The 24526-nt window shown below is 43.0% G+C and overlaps 2 protein-coding genes across 2 annotated transcripts; one reads left to right on the plus strand and one right to left on the minus strand.

The window, feature by feature from the left end:
• Positions 1 to 3098: 3098 nt before the first annotated feature.
• LOC137272401 (uncharacterized) lies at positions 3099 to 10214 on the plus strand. The gene is made up of 3 exons (XM_067804776.1): positions 3099 to 3341; positions 8138 to 8223; positions 8945 to 10214. Exons 1-3 carry the CDS (start codon positions 3301 to 3303, stop codon positions 9751 to 9753), a joined length of 936 nt encoding a protein of 311 aa, XP_067660877.1. The 5' UTR covers positions 3099 to 3300; the 3' UTR covers positions 9754 to 10214.
• A 2492-nt stretch (positions 10215 to 12706) lies between these two features.
• LOC137271672 (uncharacterized) lies at positions 12707 to 16133 on the minus strand. Its single transcript, XM_067804097.1, has 2 exons — positions 15440 to 16133; positions 12707 to 13257 (listed from the first exon to the last, which is right to left on the minus strand). Exons 1-2 carry the CDS (start codon positions 16131 to 16133, stop codon positions 12707 to 12709), a joined length of 1245 nt encoding a protein of 414 aa, XP_067660198.1.
• Between the last annotated feature and the right edge of the window lie 8393 nt (positions 16134 to 24526).

The following is a 24526-nucleotide window of genomic DNA, read 5'->3' on the forward strand; positions in this document are numbered from 1 at the left end:
AAGGAGACTGGGGGGATGTCAGAAGCGAACTGTTGGGATGTGAGAAGGAGGCTGTTGGGATGCGAGAAGGAGACTGTTGGGATGTGAGAAGGAGACTGGGGGGATGTGAGAAGGAGACTGTAGGGATGCGAGAAGGAGACTGGGGGGATGTCAGAAGCGAACTGTTGGGATGTGAGAAGGAGGCTGTTGGGATGCGAGAAGGAGACTGTTGGGATGTGAGAAGGAGACTGTAGGGATGCGAGAAGGAGACTGGGGGGATGTCAGAAGCGAACTGTTGGAATGTGAGAAGGAGACTGCTGGGATGCGAGATGGAGACTGTTGGGATGCGAGAAGGAGACTGGGGGGATGCGAGAAGGAGACTGCGGGGATGCGAGAAGGAGACTGGGGGGATGTCAGAAGCGAACTGTTGGAATGTGAGAAGGAGACTGCTGGGATGCGAGATGGAGACTGTTGGGATGCGAGAAGGAGACTGGGGGGATGCGAGAAGGAGACTGCGGGGATGTCAGAAGCGAACTCTTGGGATGTGAGAAGGAGACTGTAGGGATGCGAGAAGGAGACTGGGGGGATGTCAGAAGCGAACTGTGGGGATGTGAGAAGGAGACTGGGGGGATGCGAGAAGGAGACAGGGGATGTCAGAACCGAACTGTGGGGATGTGAGAAGGAGACTGTTGGGATGTGGGGAGGAGACTGTTGGGATGCGAGAAGGAGACTGTGGGGATGTCAGAAGCGGACTGTTGGAATGCGAGAAGGAGACTGTTGGGATGCGAGAAGGAGACTGTTGGGATGTGAGAAGGAGACTGCGGGGATGTCAGAAGCGAACTCTTGGGATGTGAGAAGGAGACTGTAGGGATGCGAGAAGGAGACTGGGGAGATGTCAGAAGCGAACTGTTGGGATGTGAGAAGGAGACTGGGGGGATGCGAGAAGGAGACTGGGGATGTCAGAAGCGAACTGTGGGGATGTGAGAAGGAGACTGTTGGGATGTGGGGAGGAGACTGTTGGGATGCGAGAAGGAGACTGTGGGGATGTCAAAAGCGGACTGTTGGGATGCGAGAAGGAGACTGTTGGGATGTGAGAAGGAGAATATTGGGGTGTGAGAAATAGGCAGTTGGGATGTGAGAAGCGAACTGTGGGATGTGAGAAGAGGACTGGGGGATGTGAGAAGAGGACGGGGGAATGTGAGAAGAGGACTGGGGGGGGGGGTGAGAAGGAGACTGTTGGGATGTGAGAAGGAGACTGTTGGGATGTGAGAAGAGGACTGAGAAGAGGACTGTGGGGATGACAATGAGACCGTTAGATGTGAGAAGGAGACGGTAGGAACAGTGATACAAATGCACGTTCGTTTCGTGATGAGCGTTAAATTAGACCAACCCTGCTAGTATATATATATATCTGTGTTGTGTGTGTGTGTGTGTGTGTGTGTGTGTGTGTGTGTGTGTGTGTACATCTGCATGCATGAAACCAGTACGTCCGTGAGCAACCACGTACTTGACAAATTATCTAATAAATATTTATGCATATAACTCATACTCATGTGTGTAGACAACATGTCTATGTTAAGCATTAATTATATGTGTGAAGTATGTACCCAGTATGTTTGATACCAATATCTGTGTGTAGCAGGAATGTTTGAATATACATGTAATGAATATGTCTGAGTATAGCAAACATGGATCTATAAAGTCAGTGTGTATGTAAGCAACTATTGCACATGCGGCGTTAAACAACAGTCACTCGCAAATCCGCTCACGCCTAAAGTACACCTGCCTGAGGTGAACGGAGTCCCTTGATGCTCGGTAAGAGTATACTCAGCAACAAAAATAGGAGGCTGGGCTCTCACGGTTTGCCTGTTGGCCATGGCGTGTTAATAAAAGTGTGTCAATAAAGGTGTGTCATTATTATCAGTTTCAAAAAGCTCACATTCATGTGTGGAAAGGTTTAAACATCCATGACGCTCAATGTGGATTTCAGTGACGTGGGCTGACGCGACTGTAAACAAACGGTTCACAGGTCACATGTCAAGGGTGATTGATTTCTCCCACGCCCACGTCTAATTTGTAATGTGGATTAATTACATACGTTTATTCTACTGTTTATGTAGAGAAAACGTAGCTGAAGGATATACATCGACGCGACACGTCGTGCAGAGAGTTGCACCCCTTACCCTTCCCCTGATGTGATGCTCGTGGTTTCAAACACCAGATATGTCCTAATTTGGAACCCAAATCTCCCAGCACTGTATTAGTGCTAATGGGCGCTTCCCTCAACATAATGCTGTCACGATATGATTTAATAAAAGTGTCATTCAAGATCAGCCCTATTACTTTTCCGAATGACTTGTATCAGAAGGGCTTTCTGTCGTCTGCTGCTACAATTTAAGAAGTGAACAAATTGGATAAATGCCTATCCCTGGCATTCTTACTGATTCAGATAAAATACATGCAATACGGTTAGGTCTTGTCATGATGAATTGTTGCACAAAATACAATGCCATGTTTGAGAAATGGCTTCGGATTACGCTTTATCTCTTATACTGGACGTGACACGAATAGTAAATATTATCTAGTATTTAGGACATGTACCGTAAACGGCGCGTGTGCGACAACTGCGACATTTGCTGTGGATGGGTTGTATCATTAATGCAATATTTACGACATTTGCTGTGGAGCTTTACATATCTCGAACAACGATCATAACGATATTTCGTTAGTTGTCCCTTTACCAAATAGTGATAGACATCACACATTAACCATGACATATACTCTTTATCATTATTTCTTTTATCACAGTCACCATACTCTATAGGATGTGGTAGGGTAGCCTAGTGGTTAAAGCGTTCACTCGTCACGTCGGAGACCCGGGTTCGATTCCCTACAAGGGTACAGTGTGTGAAGCCCATTCCTGGTGTCCATCGCCGTGATATTGCTGGAATATTTGCTAAAATACGTAAAACTAAGCTCCACACTCACTCTACACCTAGTATGTGCTGTCGCAGTCTCATCATGCTGTCTGTCACTTTACCAGGTCAGCGTTTACGCACGCCCACCGTACAGAAAGCATCCATTTTTCAAACCGGTCAACCATGAAGCCTCACAATGACAATCCGCACCTGACTCACAATCTGAGCTATTTGAGAGATGAAGTAGCTTCAAGCTGATAGGTATACCCGACTTGTCTTCAACCAACTCCCATGGTACAGGGTGTGTCCGGACAGACGATTGCATCAAATGTACCAAGAGCCTTTATTCTCAACTCGTAGATCAATCTTCTTCTCCTTAAACGTCGGGGGACATTGACAAAAAATGAATACCATGGACCACGGGCCGCTCATTCGGCGATGGGGGTAGGTTAAAAATAGAACATGTTTTCTTAAAGATTTGTATCTGAATTAAACGATTTCAAATGTCTTGGAAGGCCCGCTGTGTTTATGAACACTGAGAGCTGCAGCAATTTCAGGCATATAGGTCTCGCTGTGGGTACGGCACGACATAAACGGGTAGACAGGGTAGTGTGGCTTTTGTGGCTACGTGGGACGGTTTTATATTTAACTGAAACCCAAGGTAAGTTACGTCATTTTGTTATTGTTTAAATGGAAGAAATGCTTTTCCTAACACGTACACGGAGACTGAAACCACTTTAGACAGTCCATCAGTAACAAAGTAACACAGTACCAGAAGCAGCAGTGGGCCTATATTTTCGAAGCTCTCTTAGCGCAAAAAGTTAATGTTACAGTATATGTATGGCACTTACGACTATCTTAGAGCTAAGAGAGCTTCGAAAATCTAGGCCCTGAGCAGTAACACGTTGTGGATGCATCGTCTTCTCACGATCACGTCTCCCGTTCATGTTCTCATATGTGGATGGGATCTGTGAAAATCCCGGTTTGTATTGGTCTTCGGAAACCCATCTTGTCATAAGAGGCGATTAACAGCACTGAGTGATCAGGTTCGCTGACTTGTTTGACACATGTTTGCGTGTCCCAACTGCGTAGATCGATGTTCATGCTGTTTATCACTGGATTGTCTGGTACAGACTCGATTATTTGCAGACAGCTACAATATAGCTGGCTTATTGATGAGTGCGGCAACCAAACACCAAACCGTGTAGATGGTGGAAATAATTAAACAAACACAAAAACGAGTATTCCATAGTAGTGTATTTGAAGAGGGTATCCTAGTTGTGTTGGTTTTAGGTTTGCATGGGTCGGCGACTGGTGTTATCCCATTTGTATGTTGAAATCGTAAGTATAAATCGTAGTGAGTGAGTGAGTTTAGTTTTACACCGCACTCAGCAATATTCCAGCTATATGGCGGCGGTCTGTAAATAATCGAGTCTGGACCAGACAATCCAGTGATCAACAACATGAGCATCGATCTGCGCAATTGGGAACCGCTGACATGTGTCAACCAAGTCAGCGAGCCTGACCACCCGATCCCGTTAGTCGCCTCTTACGACAAGCTGAGTCGCCTTTTATGGCAAGCATGGGTTGCTGAAGGCCTATTCTACCCCGGGACCTTCACGGGTCTATAAATCGTAGATATTACTATATCACGCAATGATATTAAATACATAATGAAACTGGATTATCAACAGTTAACGCAACAGTGTCATTATTATTATGTTATCATTATTCATCACAGACCATTATAGCATCGCAACGTATGATAAACCACGCTCTGACATTTTCATCCTAATAACACATCATCAACAGTTATATCATTACAATTCCATTGGCTATCAATAATGATATCATTATCATCCCAATAACACCTCACTAATAGTGATGCCATTATCATCCCAATAACACCTCACTAATAGTGATGTCATTATCATCCCAATAACACCTCACCAATAGTGATATCATTATCATCCCAATGACACCCCATTAATAGTGATATCATTATCATCTTAACAAACTTAACATCGTGCCGTAACACCATATCACTATACCATTCAACCGTATGAAGATAGCAAACTTAACACCATATGTCATAACACCATATCACTATACCATTCAACCGTATGCAAATAACTCACAACATCATATGACTAAACCACACTACAGTATTATAATAACACGTGTGGGGCCATGTCACAACACCATGTTTCCTTAGCAGGCCAGCATATCAACATGTCTGACTTAAGTCCATGTCCTATCACTACCACTATACCACGACACTGTCAGTCATTTACCAGTATGGTTAGGCTGAAATAAAGCAAGAAGTGACTGGTCTGTGGTGATGGTTTACATGGATACCACAGTTGCCATAACCCTGCGTGTTCAATGTTTCGGCGACCATTGTCAATTCAGTCACGTTCGTAAATATTTTGCTTAAATCCATTTTCTGATGCGCACAGTTTACATCCAGTAATATCAATTGGAATCATCGATGCGAGTTGGTATCTCCACCTATGGATTGTTGATGACATACTATTAATTTTCCTGTCCAGTTTCATCAATAGTCTATGACAGGGAGAAGTAGGGAAGGGGTTGGTAGTGCATGTCACCAGTCAGCCAAGGCTTTCAGGCGAGGTATACTGAGTATACAGCCAATGCGATAATGGCATTACATTAACCGCGGAACTAATGTGCGGCCATAGTCCAATGACAGTCAGAAGGTCAGTGATACTGAAGACGAGATGCATGTTGACAACCTGTCTTCGTTTTCCCAAATAAAATTACATAAAATTTCCGGTGACAATTGTTCTTATCGAGAATTGTCCTGGGTCGCAATTGTCTAGTGGCAATTGTCCTAAGTGGCACTTGTCCTGTGTTGCAATTGTTCTGCAGCAATTATCAGGTGGCAACTATCCAGTTGCAATTGTCCTGGGTCGCAATTGTTTGGTGGCATTTGTTTCAAAAACGCCATCGCCGGACGCCCGGGACAAGTCAGTTTTCATTTCGGGCACTCACTCAAATACTGGTATCGTACTTGTCCGTGGGCTACTATATCATTTCCGCTTCCAGTTTCAAACTGCAAATAAACTTGGATTCATTTCATATCTGCTCTAAATGTAGCTATTAAATTTCGCAATGATGCTAAAGTAGAGCTATATTTGTTTCCTATTTATCACTTCTCAATAAATAGCCACTTAACATTAACACCAAATACCATGTTGATTTATTCTATCATAACTACATCATAATGATTATGTCATAGAAATTAGGGCAAGTGGAAAATTAGTGCCCTGTGGCAAGTGGCTTTAAAAAGAAAGTTTGAAACCATGTCATCAACATGAATCGTCGAGAAATGTGTTATTTTACATTTTAGAAGAGTTCGTATATTTCATGACCAGTGTGTTATGCAGAATTATTGAGACAAAACGCGTTTCCACAGCGGAGAAACCTTTTGTATTGTTGACTTTGTACAGTTTGCATATCATTTATGTCAGATTAAGAACAGTCTCTCAGAACTCCTTCTAAGTGCAGTGGTACCGTCCTATTACGTACACAATACTTTACTTCTACGTTCATGGTACTTTACTTCTACGTTCATGGTACTTTATTCTCACGTACACGAAACGTCTCTCGTACGTTCGTGAAAGTTTACTTGTACGCACATGGTATTTTACTTCTACGTTGATACAGGCATCTTCTGCCGGAATGTCAGTATTATCTTTATATTAAAGAAATTAAAGAAATATGGACTGTGGTAGTCATACATTTATCTAGTAATGCCGCAATATTACTAAATAAAGTGTTGTAAATACACGTCTATGCATGATGTGAGACTCAAATAAAATAGCTGCCTCCGTGAACCCGTCATGATCAGTAGAGGCAAGTCGGTCATGCGTATAGTGCGGGATGTACGGCGACAGAAACATGCCATTAAACTAAGAGCGCAACAAATACCCTGCTATAAGTACATTGTGGAAGTCTGAATCACACGGTGAGATGGGAGCACAACAAATATTTATTACCAGGGGTCTTTGTGTGGAGTATTTTCGTTTTGTTAGTATCTGTGTAATCCGAAGATGGTGATGAGATGATTACTTACAGTTCTACCACGTAATTCGTGGCTTCTGGATTCATAGATCGGGCTTAACAGTATGATATACCCACCGGAGACTCGCATACAGAGCGAGCTGGTCGCGTTCTGTTGAAACGACATCGGCTGAGTGTGATTGAATAGGGAGGGCGTGAATCAACAGTTGGGTCACTGGGTAGCGATTTTTGTACCACCTACATTGAAGTCCAGAACGGTTGACCTGATGATTCCGTAGGCTGTGTGTTTGAGAGAGAGAGAGAGAGAGAGAGAGTGTGTGTGTGTGTGTGTGAGAGAGAGAGAGAAAAAGTGTGTGTGTGTGTGTGTGTGAGAGAGAGAGAAAAAGTGTGTGTGAGAGAGAGAAACTGTGTGACTGGTTGAGACAGTGTTTGTGTGAGAGAGTGAGTGAGTGTGAGAGAGAGTGTGTGTGTGAGAGAGAGAGAAAAAGTGTGTGAGTGTGTGTGTGTGAGAGAGAGAGAGGTAGAGAGAGAGAGAGAGGACAGCGTAAAAAACAACAACAAAAAATACAAAGTAATCCGTCAGTCATAAGACTACTGAGATAAACAAAGATACCTACAGCTCAGAACGTACTTGATACTGGCCAAATGACTAGTTGGGTTTCACACAGACACAAACACACACACACACATACAGACACACAGAAAAAACACACACGAACACACGCACAAACACACACACAAACACGTACATTCAAACACACACAAACACACACGCAGACACACACAAACACAAAAAACACACACGAGCACACGCACAATCACAAACACACTCACAAACACGTACATTCAAACACACACACAAACACACACACAAACACACACACACGATTATATATATGGTCTACATTTGTAAAGGTATTCAGACACGTTTTTGCACAGTTTTGAACATATTTACACATTTGTCATAATGCGTCGCAAAGATTTTCATGCCATCTATTTTCACGATGCTATTTTACATGGAACTACTCGTAATGATGAAGGGAGGCTTCAGATGACGCCTCGGCGTTCCTGTGGTGAAGCCGTCATTGTTTTGGCCGATTGCGATCAGCAGGAGACACTCATTGGAGAATATATGGTGCCTCACAAACAAGGAGTGATTTTCAAAACCGATGCATGTTCATTCAATGTTACAGGAACGATCTCAATCTCCCCACCGTCACAGACAGCCGTGGAGTCCGCTACATTCCCTTCACGAAGATCGCGTACCTTGAGGTCGTGGGTAAGTAACTGCATACCTCTGTCGTAGACTCACTCACCCATTTAAAACTCTCTCTCTCTCTCTCTCTCTCTCTCTCTCTCTCTCTCTCTCTCTCTCTCTCTCTCTCTCTCTCTCTCTCTCTCTCTCTCTCTCTCTCTCTCTCTCCCCCTCTCTCTCTCTCTCTCTCTCAGGGCCGCTCACTTGGTTTTCACATGTCATCGGTTCCCAAATGCGCAGATCGCTGTTCATGCTGTTCATCACTGGATTGTCAAGTGCTGATAGCGGCGTATATTAAACTCACCCACTCTCTACCACACACACATACGCACGCACGCACACACTCGCACACACACACCATACTGCATTTGGTACATCCCCACAGACACTCGCCTCCGTTCTGCTCTACCTTGCTTCCTTTACCCTGTTGTGTCTTGCATTATGGTCTGGTAACTGACATAGATATGGTTGTGCAAGGGAGATAACTCATCTGTGAAGACAGTATATGACTATCTACGTTAAATGCACATCTTAATGCACAAGTGAATATGGTTTGAAAGGGCATAGGTAATATTACATATTTGGCGTCACATAGTTTACAAAAGGTGGGAATCGAGCCCACACATGCGAGCGAACACTTCAGCCTCTGAGCTACAATATGATGTGGTTGTTATGAGAAAAGCAGTCTAATATAACGACTAAAGTACCAAGTGGTTTACAATAACTTTTTAATGTATTTCTGCAGATGACGACATGGACTCTCAATATCTCCCTAGCTGGGCCCCACCCGCACCCTCCCTCATACACAGGGAATGGCTGGAATCGACATTACCCAACCGGGATGCTTTCATCCCCCGACCCTTCATTGACCCACTCAGGCCCCCGATGTTCACACAGCGAGAAGACTTTGAGATACCCCGACCGACATTTTTCCCCAGTAAAAATTCCGTCAGACGTGATCGCTTCGTGTTCACTCGGGACTCGCCCGAACGACTTTCTCGACATAAGTCACGTGACAGGTCGATACGTCAGGTGACGTCACGTGACCTTCCTGCCCTGCGTCAACCTCCTCAACGCTACCCTCCAGCCCCGGTCCCCAAACCGAAGCTCCGGTACAAAAACCTGTCATTGTATCCGCCTAAACGCGAGAGTGAAAGCGGTATTATGGCGGCCAAGAGAAAATTAATCAGGGAAGCTATCGCCTCGTCAGAATACAGCTTCGTGAGACCGCGGCGGTCAGGCAGCTACGGTGAATGGATTATTCCTCATCCCATATATCTACCGGAAGTGAAGCCTCAGAGACCAGATACACCCCGTTTCCGTAATCATAGCGGCTCCGAGGAAGAAAAGGAGACCCCTCCGATACCGGAGAGGCATTACGAGGAACCTGACCTTGAACCCGCCACGTCTACGGTCGACGCTTTCACTCCGCTTGAAGGTCAGCTGGCAAACAAGAAGCGGTCTTCCGTTATTTCTCAGTGGCAAGAGACGCTCATCTCTAAAGCCCTGAAAGGACAAATGTTACGCAGCATAGAGGAAAACCCAGATTACTAACACCAGAAACTAAAATGCATTTTTAGTGTGGACGTGTTGGCTCCACGAATTCATTCTTAGTGACCTTGAACTTTGATTGTACTCTTGTGCAGTACGAACCTGAACTTATTTAGATATCGCCGGCATCGTCAACTTCGTCATCGTCCAATTGACACACGAACTATATTTTTGCAACCCCATCTATATATATAGATGTTTGAAACTGAGTACCTGAGTCTGTACTTTTGCGTCAACATGTGTGTGTGTGTGTGTGTGTGTGTGTGTGTGTGTGTGTGTGTGTGTGTGTGTGTGTGTGTGTGTGTGTGTGCGCTTACATATATGAATGTTTGTATCACATGTTATCAGGTATAGATCATGATTATCTTCCTTGCCCATTTGTATTAATAGGTGGCGCCGTTCCCATGTGATTCTTATATATAGCGTTGATACGATATGAAGAATAAAACGTCCTTTCCATTGAATTAGCAGTATGTCAGATGGCCGTTGAAGTGACATTTCTTTGTGTATAAGCGGCGTGGATTGTACATGTGTTCAAGGAATTATTATCGGGCCTCGACGAATGACTTCCCAAGTAACAGGTAATTTGTAATATTCTTAGGGAAACAAACAAAGGAACACATGGCAACGCTGTTCATTTATATTTTTCCAGATTTCTTCATGAACTTTGTATCGCACTGTGTGTGAAGAAATCTGGAAAAAAATAAACTTTAAGGAACAGTTGTGTTTTCATGTGTTCCCTTACTTGTTTCCTTCAGTATATTTCGTTTACTGTCTTTCTTTCCCACCGTCCCCACTTTACAGGCTCTTACATTCACCCTTTTGAGAAACAAAGCACCCTCAGACAACATAATAATTCCACGATGGTCAAATAGTTCGAATCTGTTTCTGGGTAAATGAAACAAAATATTTCAAAATAGGAATCATTTTGGTTTCATTAATTATCAACATTAAGTATTTCAACGTAGAAGATACAGTTAAGAAGCAGTCAACATGGGCAGTTTACTCCAAATCGTCCATCACCCAGTCTAGCCGTCGCCATTGTGCCAGTTTAAGTGCACGACATTACAAACTGGAAATTCTGAAAAGCTAGCGATTTCGACAGTGCCAACTCCAAGTAATGACAAAGAATGGTTCAACAACAAGTGAAGGCTATGCAGCTAGCAATGTTGAGTGAACAAGCGTTTTTTAACAACGGTCAGTGTCAATTTTTTACAATGGAAGGTCGGTAACCTTGACCTTGTCCATGAAGCATAAGGTGACGGAACAAACTACCAGGTAATGTTCACAAGTGTATTAAAAACTAAACAATACGATCAGTGCTGGAACAATAAGTGGTCGGGGTGTGGTTTTCTCCTGAATCGGACGATATCTCGGATGTTTCGGTGTTTGGAAGGGGTTTTGTTCATTGTCTTACGGAAGATTTGCCCACGTTTTTTTGAATACACTGACGACCGGACTTGAAAAGACGAAGACGAGGAGAACCAGGCTGGTTCGGGTTAGTTTGATGCCACAGCAAGAGCACTTCAAGCTACCAGTTTCCCGTCGGTTCTCGGTGAATTATGTCGGAATGAAAATATATGGTCTGGAACCATGCAATGCCGAATATCAAAGTGCAAAACTGACGTGATGTACTGTCAGCGTTTCACAGTGAACTAATTTCCAATTGGCGACAATTGGCTAATTTTGCTTATTTCATCAAACAAATCTAAAATACTGATATTGTAAATCATGTAATACCGATGTGACATTTTCTCAATCGTTTCAATCATGATTGTGATTTTGGTATATATTCAGTGACAGTATTGAAAGTGCTAACCCATCTGTCTTCTGGAAATAATAAGTTTTTCTCAGAACCAACCTGCTAAAGCTTTGAATCAAGGACTAATGTCCACTTTGCAGCAAATTTACTATCTTATTATAAACACCTTACAAATGCCTTATGTGAATTGGCATTCCGATCTATTTTTCAGCCTTTCATGAGTTAGATCGTACTATTCGAGTATGCATATTTCATAAACGTCAGACATGTGACATTTTTATAAAACCTCGGGGAATGTTTGTGCTGCTTTTCTGGTTGTTTCTAGTTGTAAGCTGAACCGTAAAGAATTAGATCGGCAATTATCAAAGCAACAAAAAAAATTCATAATTATATTATATGCCTGCATGAAATGCACGCCTTCACTCCTCAGGAAGGAACCGCCACACAGTGGCGTCATAGGTGCTAAAGAGGACACGCCGAAGGGACACGCAACAAATTCAGTCAATGGCAAGCCAGATGTTTACCCGAAAAAGTAACCACGGGCACAAGTGGTAGGTACAAGTCACACGACACATATGGGGCATCATTTTTGTCAAATGCTGTAATCATGTCCAGATAAAACCTTTTGAAATCCCGGGTACCGGATGGTCACCACCCAGTTAGCATTCCTCGAGCCTGGGTCGCAGGGCTGTTGTCGTAACTCGTAAGTCCTGATGATTGGAGACACTTTACCCCAGCCAAAACCTAAGGTTGGGAGTCAGTCGTTGTAAGCTGGGTTTTACGCCACTGTCTAACAATATACCACAAGTCTACTTGAAGTATTGTAGTGTCTTTCTGAGAGAGGACGTGAATTCAAAAACCTTTAAAGATAATTTTTTATTTACCAGATTTTTAAACGTGGTATTTTTGTTATTATAAACCTCACCTAAACCTTTCTTGCAATTGCAGCGGTTGAAGGGATGGTGTAAATCTAATCTGGGTCTTTGCAGGTAGCAAAAGGACTGAAAGTCCCCATGGTCCCTACATGCTGACCCACCTTCAGGTTTTGGCGTTACTGAAAATCAGTTCTAACGCGGATCTTCACGGAGAGACTAGCATGGGTTACTGAAGAACATGTCTGACCCTTTTCTTTATGTGTCGATTTAGAACAGAAATACCGGAGAGGATAAATACTGAGTTCATCAATGTTCAGCATCACCACTCTCCTCTGTCTTTCAAATGTTGTATGTAGTTTGAAATGATAAATGCTTTTGCTCGATTTAGACCAACACCGAAATGATTCCCGTCAAAGCTTCGGACACCGTGTGTAAGATTATACAGGTCTAGATACAACGCACCGTGACGCTCTACGAAACTGGCCATCTTATTATTGAACATTCTTCTTTGCGACCTCAATAGGTTCTTGTCTGCCTTCATCAAGGCTCCGAAGTCACTTAGGCCAGTGAAGAGAAAATGTGGCCACAGAGCACCACGCGTATTGAGGAAGTCGAAGGCTGGTTGGAGATATTCCTGAACAGCGGTGTAATTTGTTCGCACGTGAAGGGCTATTCCACTGATGATCATGGTTCGTTTAACATTGGTGATGTTCCTGACCAGATCAAGAAGTTCGCCAGTATCGTCCTGAGTTTCGTGAGGAAGCCGTCTAATGGAGACACGCCCGCCACACACAGTAGGTCGTTGGTCCAAGATAGGCCTGCAGGCAACTGCTCCGAACATGTTAAGATCAGTGCACCTCCTATGCCATTCTGAAAAGACACACCACACAATAAACTAATTGTGCAACTGCAACTTAGCATAACGCATGAAACGAAGTATGGTATGTGTTTTTGTGGATTAACGAACGAAGGAAGTTTAAGACACTCTGAAGTCGTTATTATTGTTGTTTACTATAATAGTTAATTCTGAAAAAGAGAAAGATCAAAGGTGAAATCACCCTTATTCCCATCAAAGCACTTTATCACACCACACTTCTCTAAAATTACACACTTCCGGTGACGTCACGCCACTATACAGCTTGTCACATTGCACGTCATAAATCCCACGGGACTGTATCATCCGTGTGATTATTAAACAATCCCTGGCATTGTAACATAAACCTCCCTTGACTTTGATAGAAGTCGGTCTTGCTATCACTGAATTCGATTCATCACATCCAACTTACGATGCCGATACCTGGGTTCGAATCTGTAACCCTTTGCTTACAAGCTTAGTGGTTTCATCCGCTAGGCTTTGAAGGATCGCTGTGAAGAATGAGATTGTTTGTCAGCATGAATCGTGTGTCCTGGTAAGACGGGTAGTGCGGGTAGCGTCATTCGTGACCCACTCTTATTATTCAGGAACAAGCTGAACAGAGACTCGAGCCCTCTCGGAGGATTTCATATTGGCATAGGAACATCATAACTACCTCAAACAGGAACGATAACTCTGTTCCAATGATACTTAATAACACCGAAGCACTCATACATTGTAGAGGTGCTTTTGGTTTTGGTTATATATTTTAAAGTATTAAAACTCCTTGATACACCTAAAAGAAGGGGGAAAACATACTTTAAAGACACATTCTTACGTAATTATTACCTCATACTCACCATATATTCCCATGTATATTTATGAAAAGGGTTTAAGAATTACAAATGATATTTTTTATCGAAAATGAAAATAAAATTTATTTTGAAAAAAAACCCCCAACAAATCAAGGTACATTGAACCTCAAAGCAGAAACTCAGAAATGACTTAACTCTTTAAATATTTCTCAAACTGAACATTCTTGTGTAGCCTTGCTGCCATACCCCAAGTGGAATTTTAAGAGAATTCGCTGAAAATATATGAAAGCAGACTAAAATATTCCCAGACATATGAGGTATATGCTAAAGGTGTGTTTAAGGATAACGTTAATTAGTTATGCAGTTATAATATGATTGTTTTAAAACGCCTAGCGATTTACGATTACAGTTTCTAAAACTGTTGGAAGCGCATGTATATTCACCACAACAAGCCCACAAGATCGTCAGAAAAAAACACTCAGTTGGGCCAACGAGAGCCGTTATGCCCACAAACACCTGCGTGCATTTGAATCTCTCGCGGTCAGTCGCATGTTTTTTATCAAAAACTTCACATTGGACAGCAATGTTAGCTACGATATGTAGGACGATGTATATTTTAATCATATTTTTAAAATAATAACACAATGCAATAAAGGATTTAAGTAGTCGGGACTGTTTTTATGAAAGCAAAGCATCCATTACGCGCGGTGTGATTGGTTTGTCGTATTTTCGCGCATAACAAGCATCGAGTAGGGGACGAGTCTTCGTGGAGGTTACGGAAAGGGGCGAGTGGTGACGAATGCGATGGAAGGCAGATAACTCTAAATCTGTGTTTGTCGGCTGCAAATGTAGCGATGGCTACTAAAAGTTTTGTACCCCAAACAATTCAAAATCAACATTGAGATGTTCGGTAAGATAAATACGCTGTTCCCTGGCCTCGGGGTCCATGGGTTGATGTACCCTCGATGTTTGTGTATGTTCCCCTCGCTCTTCGAGCTCAGGGAACATAAACAAACATCGATGATACCCATCAACCCATGTTCCCCTCGTGACCAGGAAATAACTTATATTATATTACCTCACACATAAATGTTGTTTTTTGATTGGCTATGCGCTCTTCTACTATTTTCAGTTATCCCCGCTAACAAAACAAGGTACATTTCAATGTACCCTGCTGCCAATGGCAACTCATTCGGTACTTCTTGGTAGTACTCCTTTAACTCGAATAACATTGAATTATGCATGATGCACGGAAATTACCGATGTGGTGCAAGCGCAAATCGATTGGAGGGAGATAAATCTGTTTTCCTTGTGTCGTCTGCAAAATCTTGCTATGGCTACGAAAAGATTTGCCATAGTATGTGCAATATGTTTCACAGCTTACCTTTAGACAGGCCGGGTTTCATGGCGCCGTCCTTGTGGTCGCCTCTAATAGCCATGAGGAAGGCGGTGAAAGCATGGCGTATCAAGGAGTCACCAACAAAATATAGGGAACTGCCGTCGAGGAGGTCGCAAAGCTCTTCCGGTGTATGCTCTTTGAGTCGACACCTGTCATCTCTTGGGGTCCACTCTGCCATTTCGGCATGGATCCGATTACGAAGGTCAAAGCAGTACTCGCACCTGCACTTTTCAACGTTCCGTGCAACGCAATGGTTGTTATAGCAACACGGTGTTTGACCAATAGGACTGCAGACAGCGCGCCAGTGGGTGGCAGCTGGGGTTTCGTCGTACGTATAATTCCCACATTTACCGTCGCTTCTCTCCAGTGTGCTTGGTATGGGTGCTCGATCTTGTAAAACAGAATGATAGAACCGTTCCAGTTCCAGCACCTGAGTAGCATTGTGTGGCCGCTTTACCCACTGACCTATGGAGACCTGTTCCAAAAAATTTGGACATTTCTTGAATACCGTTGTTGCTGGCACTGGCACCGACACCAACGCCTGGTGATTATTTTGCCAACTTCCGGTACCTTCGAAGTAGTTGGTTAGGTACAGCATATGTCCGGTTACAAGGAGTCCAGTGAGAAATAGTAGAGACCAGGAGTCCCACAAGTCACGCCCGTGCCAGCATTTGCCCATACCGCTCTTGTGAAGAAACACTTGTCTTCGCTGCAACAACTTAACTTTCACTTGAGCTCCATCTGAGCAACCAATAGCTTGTATCAATAACAAAATATACGTTTTGGCAGTTAATGTTCAACAGTTACATCGTTTTTAACGTTCACCTAGGACGTTCGTGTTGATCAGGAAATGTTGCTTTGTGGTAGAAGCTCGACACTTGTGTCAAAGGTTCAAACATTCACGCACGATCGCCTGTTGGTTGAAAAAAAATTCAAATCCATTTCGAATCAGTCGATTCAAGAAAAAAGGCATAGATTCGACCAGAGCATATCTTATTGATGTATCAGAGTTAGTGAGTGAGTTGGTTTTATGCTGATTTTAGTGCAATTGCAGTACTATAAGGCTGCAAACTCAGGTTCTTCACACATTGTGCCCATGTGAGGGATCCTACCGGTTTGGGGCGTGCATTTTGATTCATCTTAAATATGACGCTGGTCTCTGCATCGCTGGTTTTGCTTATTTCCAGTTCATGTGGGTAAACCAGCTGAAGGAAAGTGGCTATTTCACCATATTAAAACGGTAAAAGCTGATTAGGCACAACTTAAATTGTTTCTCCTCTAAGCCTGTGGTTTAATGTTTCTAATTCCAGCATCAAGAACAAATGTGAGCCTTGGAACGCATACTGCTTGCTTTAACGTCACAAGGACCAATTTTCCTTAAAGACAGTTAAGCAATATCGCGGCGAAGGTACACCAAAAATGGGCTTCACGTATTTTGTTCATGTGGACAATCGAACCCGGATCTTCGGCGTGGCGAGTGAACGCTTTAACCACCAGGCTTGAAACCCTGATACAAAGAGGGTGTCCTTGTTAGAATTGTTCAACATTCCACGCTTGTCGTAAGCTACCACTAACGAGATGAGTGGACAGACTCGTTAGTGCATGTCATCGTATCCTAATTACCCAGATCGATGCTAATGATGATCACTGGATTGTCTGGTCCAGACTGACATATCTACTGACAGCTGTATTGTACGTGTTTCATCAGTATATCATGTATCTCCTGTAAACATTCAAAGCAAGCGCGCCAGGTATTCGGCGCCCGTTCACCATGAGTACAATGTGTGATGCCATTTCTGGTGTCCACCGCGGTGATATTTCTGGATTATTGTTAAAAGTGGCATAAAACCAAGCTCACTCGCTCACAAATGAAGAGTGATCTGCCTGTCTGTCTACATTGCCTAGATGGGTTGAAGTTAAGCTGACTACTCACTTAAACGCTTCGAATTGCCTGTTGCACTGCGTCAGCTAACCCAGCTGTTGGACCTCCTACGACAGAAGCCATGAAACAACTGAGGCGGGTGTTCAACGTAATAGCTTGCTTACGTGGAAATCGATAACTGTATCATTAATCTCTCTCTTTGATTACGCATTGTATGAGAAGCTGTGATGACGTCTATCACGGTCATGCAGTGAAATTGTTGGCATCAACTCTCTGCAACATTATAACACACGTATATTCGAACAAGGGGAACTTACAGCCAAATTGCGGGCGGCTTTATAGCTTAGTGGTTAGCTCGTCACCCCAAAGACCAGGGTTCGATTTCCCACATCGAAACAATGTGTGAAAGCCGCCCATTTCTGGTGCCCCCGCCATTGTTAGAATATTGCTAAAAGCTATGTAAATACCTGCTCACCCATTACAGCAAAACGGCCTCAGGCGGAGCAGAGTTGCGTCCCTTTGATATGTAAGGATGGGACCGTCCAGGTTCGAATCCCAGGATAACCCGGATGTTATCTTTCGTTTAGCATGACTGTACCACGACTTGTGGCCTCGCTCAACGTTAATTTCTTAGGGTTTATTTCCCAAGAACGACAAGGGAATATTTTTATATACCAAGAGACAAAATTAAAGGTACACATTAAAGTTGAAGCATTTCTTTGATATTTTCCAGTTCATCAACGCTCTGTGTGTGAGTGAGTGAGTGTGTGAGTGAGTGAATGTGTGTGTGAGTGTGAGTGAGTGAGTGAGTGAGTGAGTGTGAGTGAGTGAGTGAGTGAGTGAGTGAGTGAGTGAGTGTGTGTGTGTGTGTGTGTGTGTGTGTGTGTGTGTGTGTGTGTGTGTGTGTGTGTGTGTGTGTGTGTGTGTGTGTGTGTGTGTGTGTGTGTGTGTGTGTGTGTAATGATATTATGATGGTATTCTAGGGATGGGTATCATCAATTCTGTGCACAAGTACTTGGGAGGTGGTCATTCATTTTGAACATGACATAGGGGGCGGGGGTGTCACCTACTTTGTACAAAAGTTTTATGGGTGAGGAATGTGTCACTTACCCGCAACGATCCAAACATCAAAATCTGTACATTTGGTGACACAATAGCATAATGTCATTCAGGTTGGTTGAAGTAAAAACATACTAGAAATAGTTTACAAGAGATTGTGAAGTCACTGTTAGAGCTTACAAATTACTTGGTTACTTGGTTAGTTAGATTTAATTAGTTTTCAAATAACAAGACAATGACGTTTTACATCGTTAAAATTTGTTTTAAAATATGAAAATGCTAATGCTCACAAAGATTAAATCATTAAGCAACATTTGTTTTATGTTCACAAAAATATACTTTGACAATATCCACCAAAGATAACATTTTGAGATGAGAGCTGTTGCTGCCTCAATTATGTTTACATTCTTGCTTTAAAATCTAAACATCATTTATGCATCAAATTCCATGCCCACTCCCTTTGGTCTTAAAGGTTATTAAATGACAACTGAAATTCTCTTGAAAACGGTTGTAAATGAAGTGTGATTTTCAAGTCTTACCCTTACACTAATTGGAAACATACGGAATATTTTGAAGTTTTCACCCCGACCTAGATTGAGCCTTAAGTTTAAGTCAAGCATTATTGTGATAGAAGATCGTTTAAATTGCAATATCCAACTCGAAACAGTTAGTTTAACCTGAAAAAAATACTCTTTTAATATTGTTAAAACTGGTATGACATTAACTGTGCCTTCGTATGATGGGGTTCATCTATTTTTTTCTCTCTCTAATCACATGCACAACCGTAAACATGTCCTTATTTTATGAAAGACAGCTTTATCTTAAAACAATTCATTATCGTTGCATGTATGATGTCTGTTTAACGGAACACTCCATACTAGTTACACTTGTTATACGAGCTACTGTTTGAAAACATATGATGTCTAAAAGATATGTACCCGTGCATGATACATGCCTATTCAACTATTGAATCTAACTGTTCAGTACTTTTTCAACAAACACCTTATTCATAGTTGGGGAGTAATGCTCTTTACCTGGCGCCCTTTCGCAGATTAATTAGCGCCCCGACCGTGAGCCCCAACCCTAATCCTAAATATCGTAAAGGGTGCCCAACCCCAAACCCTAACCCTAAAGATTATCAGCAGTGCTCGTTGACGTGGTTGACACGTGTCATCGTATCCCAGTAGTGCAGATCGATGCTGAAGCTGTTGATCGCTGGATTGTCTGGTTCAGTCTTGTTAACCTACAGACAGATGGAACATTATTGAGTGCGGTGTTAAACATTTAAGAAAACAAACATACAGTGTTACCGTGCAAACTTTGACCGTTGTTACGGACGTATTCCCTCTTCCGTTGGGCACGGGCGCATTCCTTTGTACTGGCCTATTCCCCTGTCTGTTGATACGGCGTAGTTTCTTGTTCGTTGGTTTGGGTGTATCCCCTTGTCCGTTGTTAAGAACCTATTACTTTGTCCGTTGTTAAGCACCTATTCCCTTATTCGTTGGTACGGCATATTTCCGCAACCGTTGTTCATGACCTGTTCCCTTGCCCGTTGTTACGGACCAATTCCCTCATCCGCTGTTTAGGACCTGTTCCCTTGTCCCTTGTGAGGGACCTGGTCCCTTGCCCGTTGTGAAGGACCTATTCCATTATACTTTGGTGAAGGCCTATTTCCGTGATCGTTGTTAAGGACCTGTTCCCTTGTCCGTTGTTAAGGACTTGTTCCGTTGTCCGTTGTTAAGGACCTATCCTCTCGTTCGTTGCTGAGGACCCGTTCCCTTGCCCGTCGTTAAGGACCTAACCTCTGGTCCGTTGTTAAGGACCTGTTCCCTTGCCCGTTGATAAGAACCTGTTCCATTATACGTTGGTATAGGCACATTGCCTTGTCCGTTATTAAGGACCCGTTTCTTTGTACGTTTTGAATGACCTGTTTCCTTGTCCGTTATGATGAACCTATTTTCTTGTCCGTTGTGAAGGACTTAGTCCCTTGTTCGTTGTGAAGGACCTGCCTGTTTCCTTGTAGGTTGTTAAGAACCTATTCCCTTATACGCTGGTACAGGCGCATTTCCTTGTCCGTTGTGAAGGACCTATTCCCTTGTCCGTTTTCAAGAACCTATTCCCTTGTCCGTTGTTGAAGACCTACTTCTTTATCCGTTGTTAGGAACATGTTCCCTTATACATTGGTATAGGTGCATTCTCTTGTCTGTTGTTAAGGGTCTGTTCCCATGTCAGTTAGGTATAGGCGTATTCCCTTAACTATCTGTGAAACATTTGACTTTCTAACCCAGCATTCAAGTACACTGGGGTAGGACATTTTGGCAATGCGTTACCATTCCAAAGGGCACGAAATGTATCCCTCCTTGCAGATTTTGCAATTTATACATATATACTAAGTCAAAAAAGAAAGTTCACATTCTTTCTTCAGGGCACAATAAAAGAACAAGAGATGGTAAGATGGTTAAATTGTTACTATTTTCATTATTTTCTGTGATGTACTCGATACACTGACAGTGCCACAAGCAGTTCCATTAGGCTACACTGTCGTTCCAAAACATGGGTATACAGAATGTCAAGTCACAATATAGACGTCGGGAATGGAGACTGCCAGTCTGCGAGAATGGAGACTGCCAGTCCGCAACCGATTTCGAATGGTCTGTGAGGACATTCGACCTCTAAACATCTCAGCACTGGTTCATGTAGCCGGCAGAAATCTGTCACGTAAGGGTCGTGAGGTCACATCCGACCTTGGACGATCAGAAGTGGTGACAGTTTGTTGTAGACGACCTCGCAAGTCATACACAGTACGACGGCTGCATCCCATTGCTCTTGCGACGTCAATAACCGATCTTCCCTCTTGCAACATGCCAACGGCACGTTCACGTTGCGCATTTGACAATCGTGGCATTTAATGTACCTTTCGAACTGTGATTTAAAAGTGGCTTTTTCCATTTCTTCAGGCAAATGCAAATACGTGCAAATGAAACAAACTTCGTAGCGAAGATCACGTGATCGACTGCACCTGCAAAGTAACGTCATTTGGATGAATGGATGGGTTTGAGTGGGTTTTCCTAACGTTTTTCTAGAGTCGAAAGATAGGGATCCCATTTCGGATACATAGATGTATCATCAGAGAAAAACTTTTAAAACTTTTTGTGAAGTTTCCCTTTTTGACTCGGTATACATCGTAATTTCTGCATGGATTGGCAAATATTAAAACGACGGAATTTGACCAAGAAATATTACATCATCTTCTGTGACACTGGTTGTCTGTTGTCGTATATTTTCTGTTCCATATTTACATCTAGCCATTGGGATTCATAGTCTTAAAGTCATAGCACCAAAACGTCTCCATGAGAGTCTAGGTGTATGACAAAACGGCCGACGACTTCGTAATAAGGGCGGTGGAGTGACCATCTGATTAGAGAGTTCGCTCATAGAGCCGAAAGCCCGTGTTCGAATCCCCAAGGGCACGATGTGAAACCAATGCCCGGTGTCCCACAGGGCACAATTGCTATAAAATGCTTAAAATCGCCGAAACAAATATCAAATTAACCCTGCTGGGGCGGTTGTATTAGCATAAGGGTTAAAGCGTTCGCTCGTCACGCCAAAGACCCGGGCTCGATTCCCCACATGGGTACCATGTGTGAAGCTCATTTCTGATGTACCCCGCCGTGATATTGCTTGAATAGTGCTGAAAGCGGCGTTAAAACACCCACCTACTCATCAGTGCTGCTAACATCTATTCAACATCTATTCTATGCTAACGCTATTCAACCCGACCAGCTGCTGTGAGTTGTGGATTTTTTCATGCTTGAGTCATAACTTCCGAGATGGTTACACACACCAGTGCGATATCGTTATCAATCTTGGTACTGAGTAACTCCTATTTTGTAATCTATTTACAGAAATAAAGTATATAGTTCAGACTATCGCTGATAATGAGGGTATTGTTTCACGTCCAGATGGTGCGTAAACAGATGGGAATGGTGTTCTCTAGGTATGGCCTTATCAAAATCGTATTTCCTTACTGTTTAAAATCAGAACCTTTGTTGGTAGTTGCATTGCATAGCAATTGTTATCTGTGGGTTTCCAAGTTCATTAAAGCCATTGAATCATTGCCCTATGTGCAAATTTACTTCCGTAGTATGAAATGCCATGTAAGTTAAAAAAAAGAACAACAACTGTCAAAGGCTTAACTTGAATTTTGCTTTCATTTTTACTTTCATTTAAGTCTGGGCAGGTGGTGTGGTCTTTAGTTGAAAGTGTTCGCGTTCACACGGATAACGCATTTTCTATTCCCAACATCTGTGCCTTCAGTGAAACCCATTTCCGTTGATCGCGCCGTGATATTGCTAGAATATTGCTGAAAGCAGCCTAAAACTAAACTCACTCACTTATGTATCACAAGAATAATGAAAAGCTTCATTTCTGATCTTTAGGTACACGTATGTACCAGGGAACAATTGGTGTGTGAGTGAGTTTAGTTTTATGCCGCACTCATCAAAATTCCACCTATATGGCGGCTGTCTGTAAATAATCAAATCTGGACCAGAGAATCCAGTCAATAACAACATGAGCATCGAACTGCGCAATTGAGAACCGATGACACGATTGTGTCAACCAAGTCAGAGAGTCTGACCACCCGATCAAGTTAGTCGCCTCTTACGACAAGCATCGTCGACTTTTATGGAAAACGTGGGTTGCTGAAGGGCGGTCAGTCTATAAAAAGTTGGGTCTGGACCTAACAATCCAGCGCTCAATAGCATGGGCTTAGATCTACCCAACTGGAACAAGATGGCGTGTGTGAACCAAGTCGGCGAGCCTGACTAGGACATGTCCTAGGCTTATCGGTCATCAAGGTCATCAGTTCTGTACATGCCATGCCGGGTGGACACTTTCTCTGTACATAAATGTGGGTATGTAATTCACATTGTACATGCCACTGCACAAAAATCATCTTTCTCTCTCCCCCAAGTCACACATTATGAACGCTCCCTCAAACCAGTAAGACTGGTTCTGGCCTTGCAAAGTCAGTTCGCTGAAACATGGCGAAGCGCGTTGCGATCATAGAAGCCCGACGCAGCGGTCTGACATATTGCATTTGAACTAAATTCAATTTTCTACCAATAGGCAAAGACATTCATTATGTAATGACGAAGACAGGTGATGGCTTGACGTACGTCACGTTTTTCGAAATCCATGCATGCAAACCTAATTGTAAAAAGTGACATCGATATCGATAATGCACATTCATCTCAAATGTAATAACCACCATTACAAACTAGTACAGCACTGAGTAGTGCTGAATCATCGACCTAGCCACAATTGGTCTCGACATAATCACCTGGGGCAGGTGTGTAGCTGACTTGAGCTATGAACCGCTTTAGGCAGTATCTCCGCTATATCACGTGATCTCCGCGATACCACGTGATATCTTCTATACCACGTGAAATGGAACCTCGAAATTATACAAAAAATGTCCACAAATCCAGAAACATCTTCAGGAGAGTCAATTGGCCGTGTTAATATGGAGGTTGGTTGGCTGGTTGTTTTACGCCGCACGCAGCAATATCCCAGCTATATGGCGGTGGTGTGTGAATAATTGAGTCTGAACAAGACAATTCAGTGATCAACAGCATCAGCATCAGCCTAAACAACTGAGATACAAACACATAATGTCAACAATAATGTCAGCAGCCTGACCACCCGATCCCGTTAGTCGCCTCTTACGACAACCATGGGTTGCTGAAGATCAGTTGTAACCAGGTTGCTTGCGGGTAAATTTCGATATACAAGATGAGTAGTACTCGTTTCAATAATTTCATTTTTTAAGTTTTAAATTGCTGCACTGTCGATGCAATATAACCAACAGTGTATACACTGAGGATTTTGAACCTTCGTAGTGTAGCGAATGTAGCGTCATTACTAAAAGGAGTTCTGTTTCTAACCGTCGTTCAAACAGGTTACTTGCTAACCTGCCTTGCGCTTGGCACTAATGGTGGGTGTAAGAGGCAATCCGTTCACTAAGACTGAGTGGGGTATATGTAATACAACGATGGTCCAACACCATAAAACCGGCATTGGTCCGGACAAGTACAACCGAACGCACACGTACACGCGCACGCGCGCAC

The sequence above is a fragment of the Haliotis asinina genome, chromosome 2 (assembly GCF_037392515.1).
Source record: "Haliotis asinina isolate JCU_RB_2024 chromosome 2, JCU_Hal_asi_v2, whole genome shotgun sequence".
Taxonomy (NCBI): Eukaryota; Metazoa; Mollusca; class Gastropoda; order Lepetellida; family Haliotidae; genus Haliotis; species Haliotis asinina.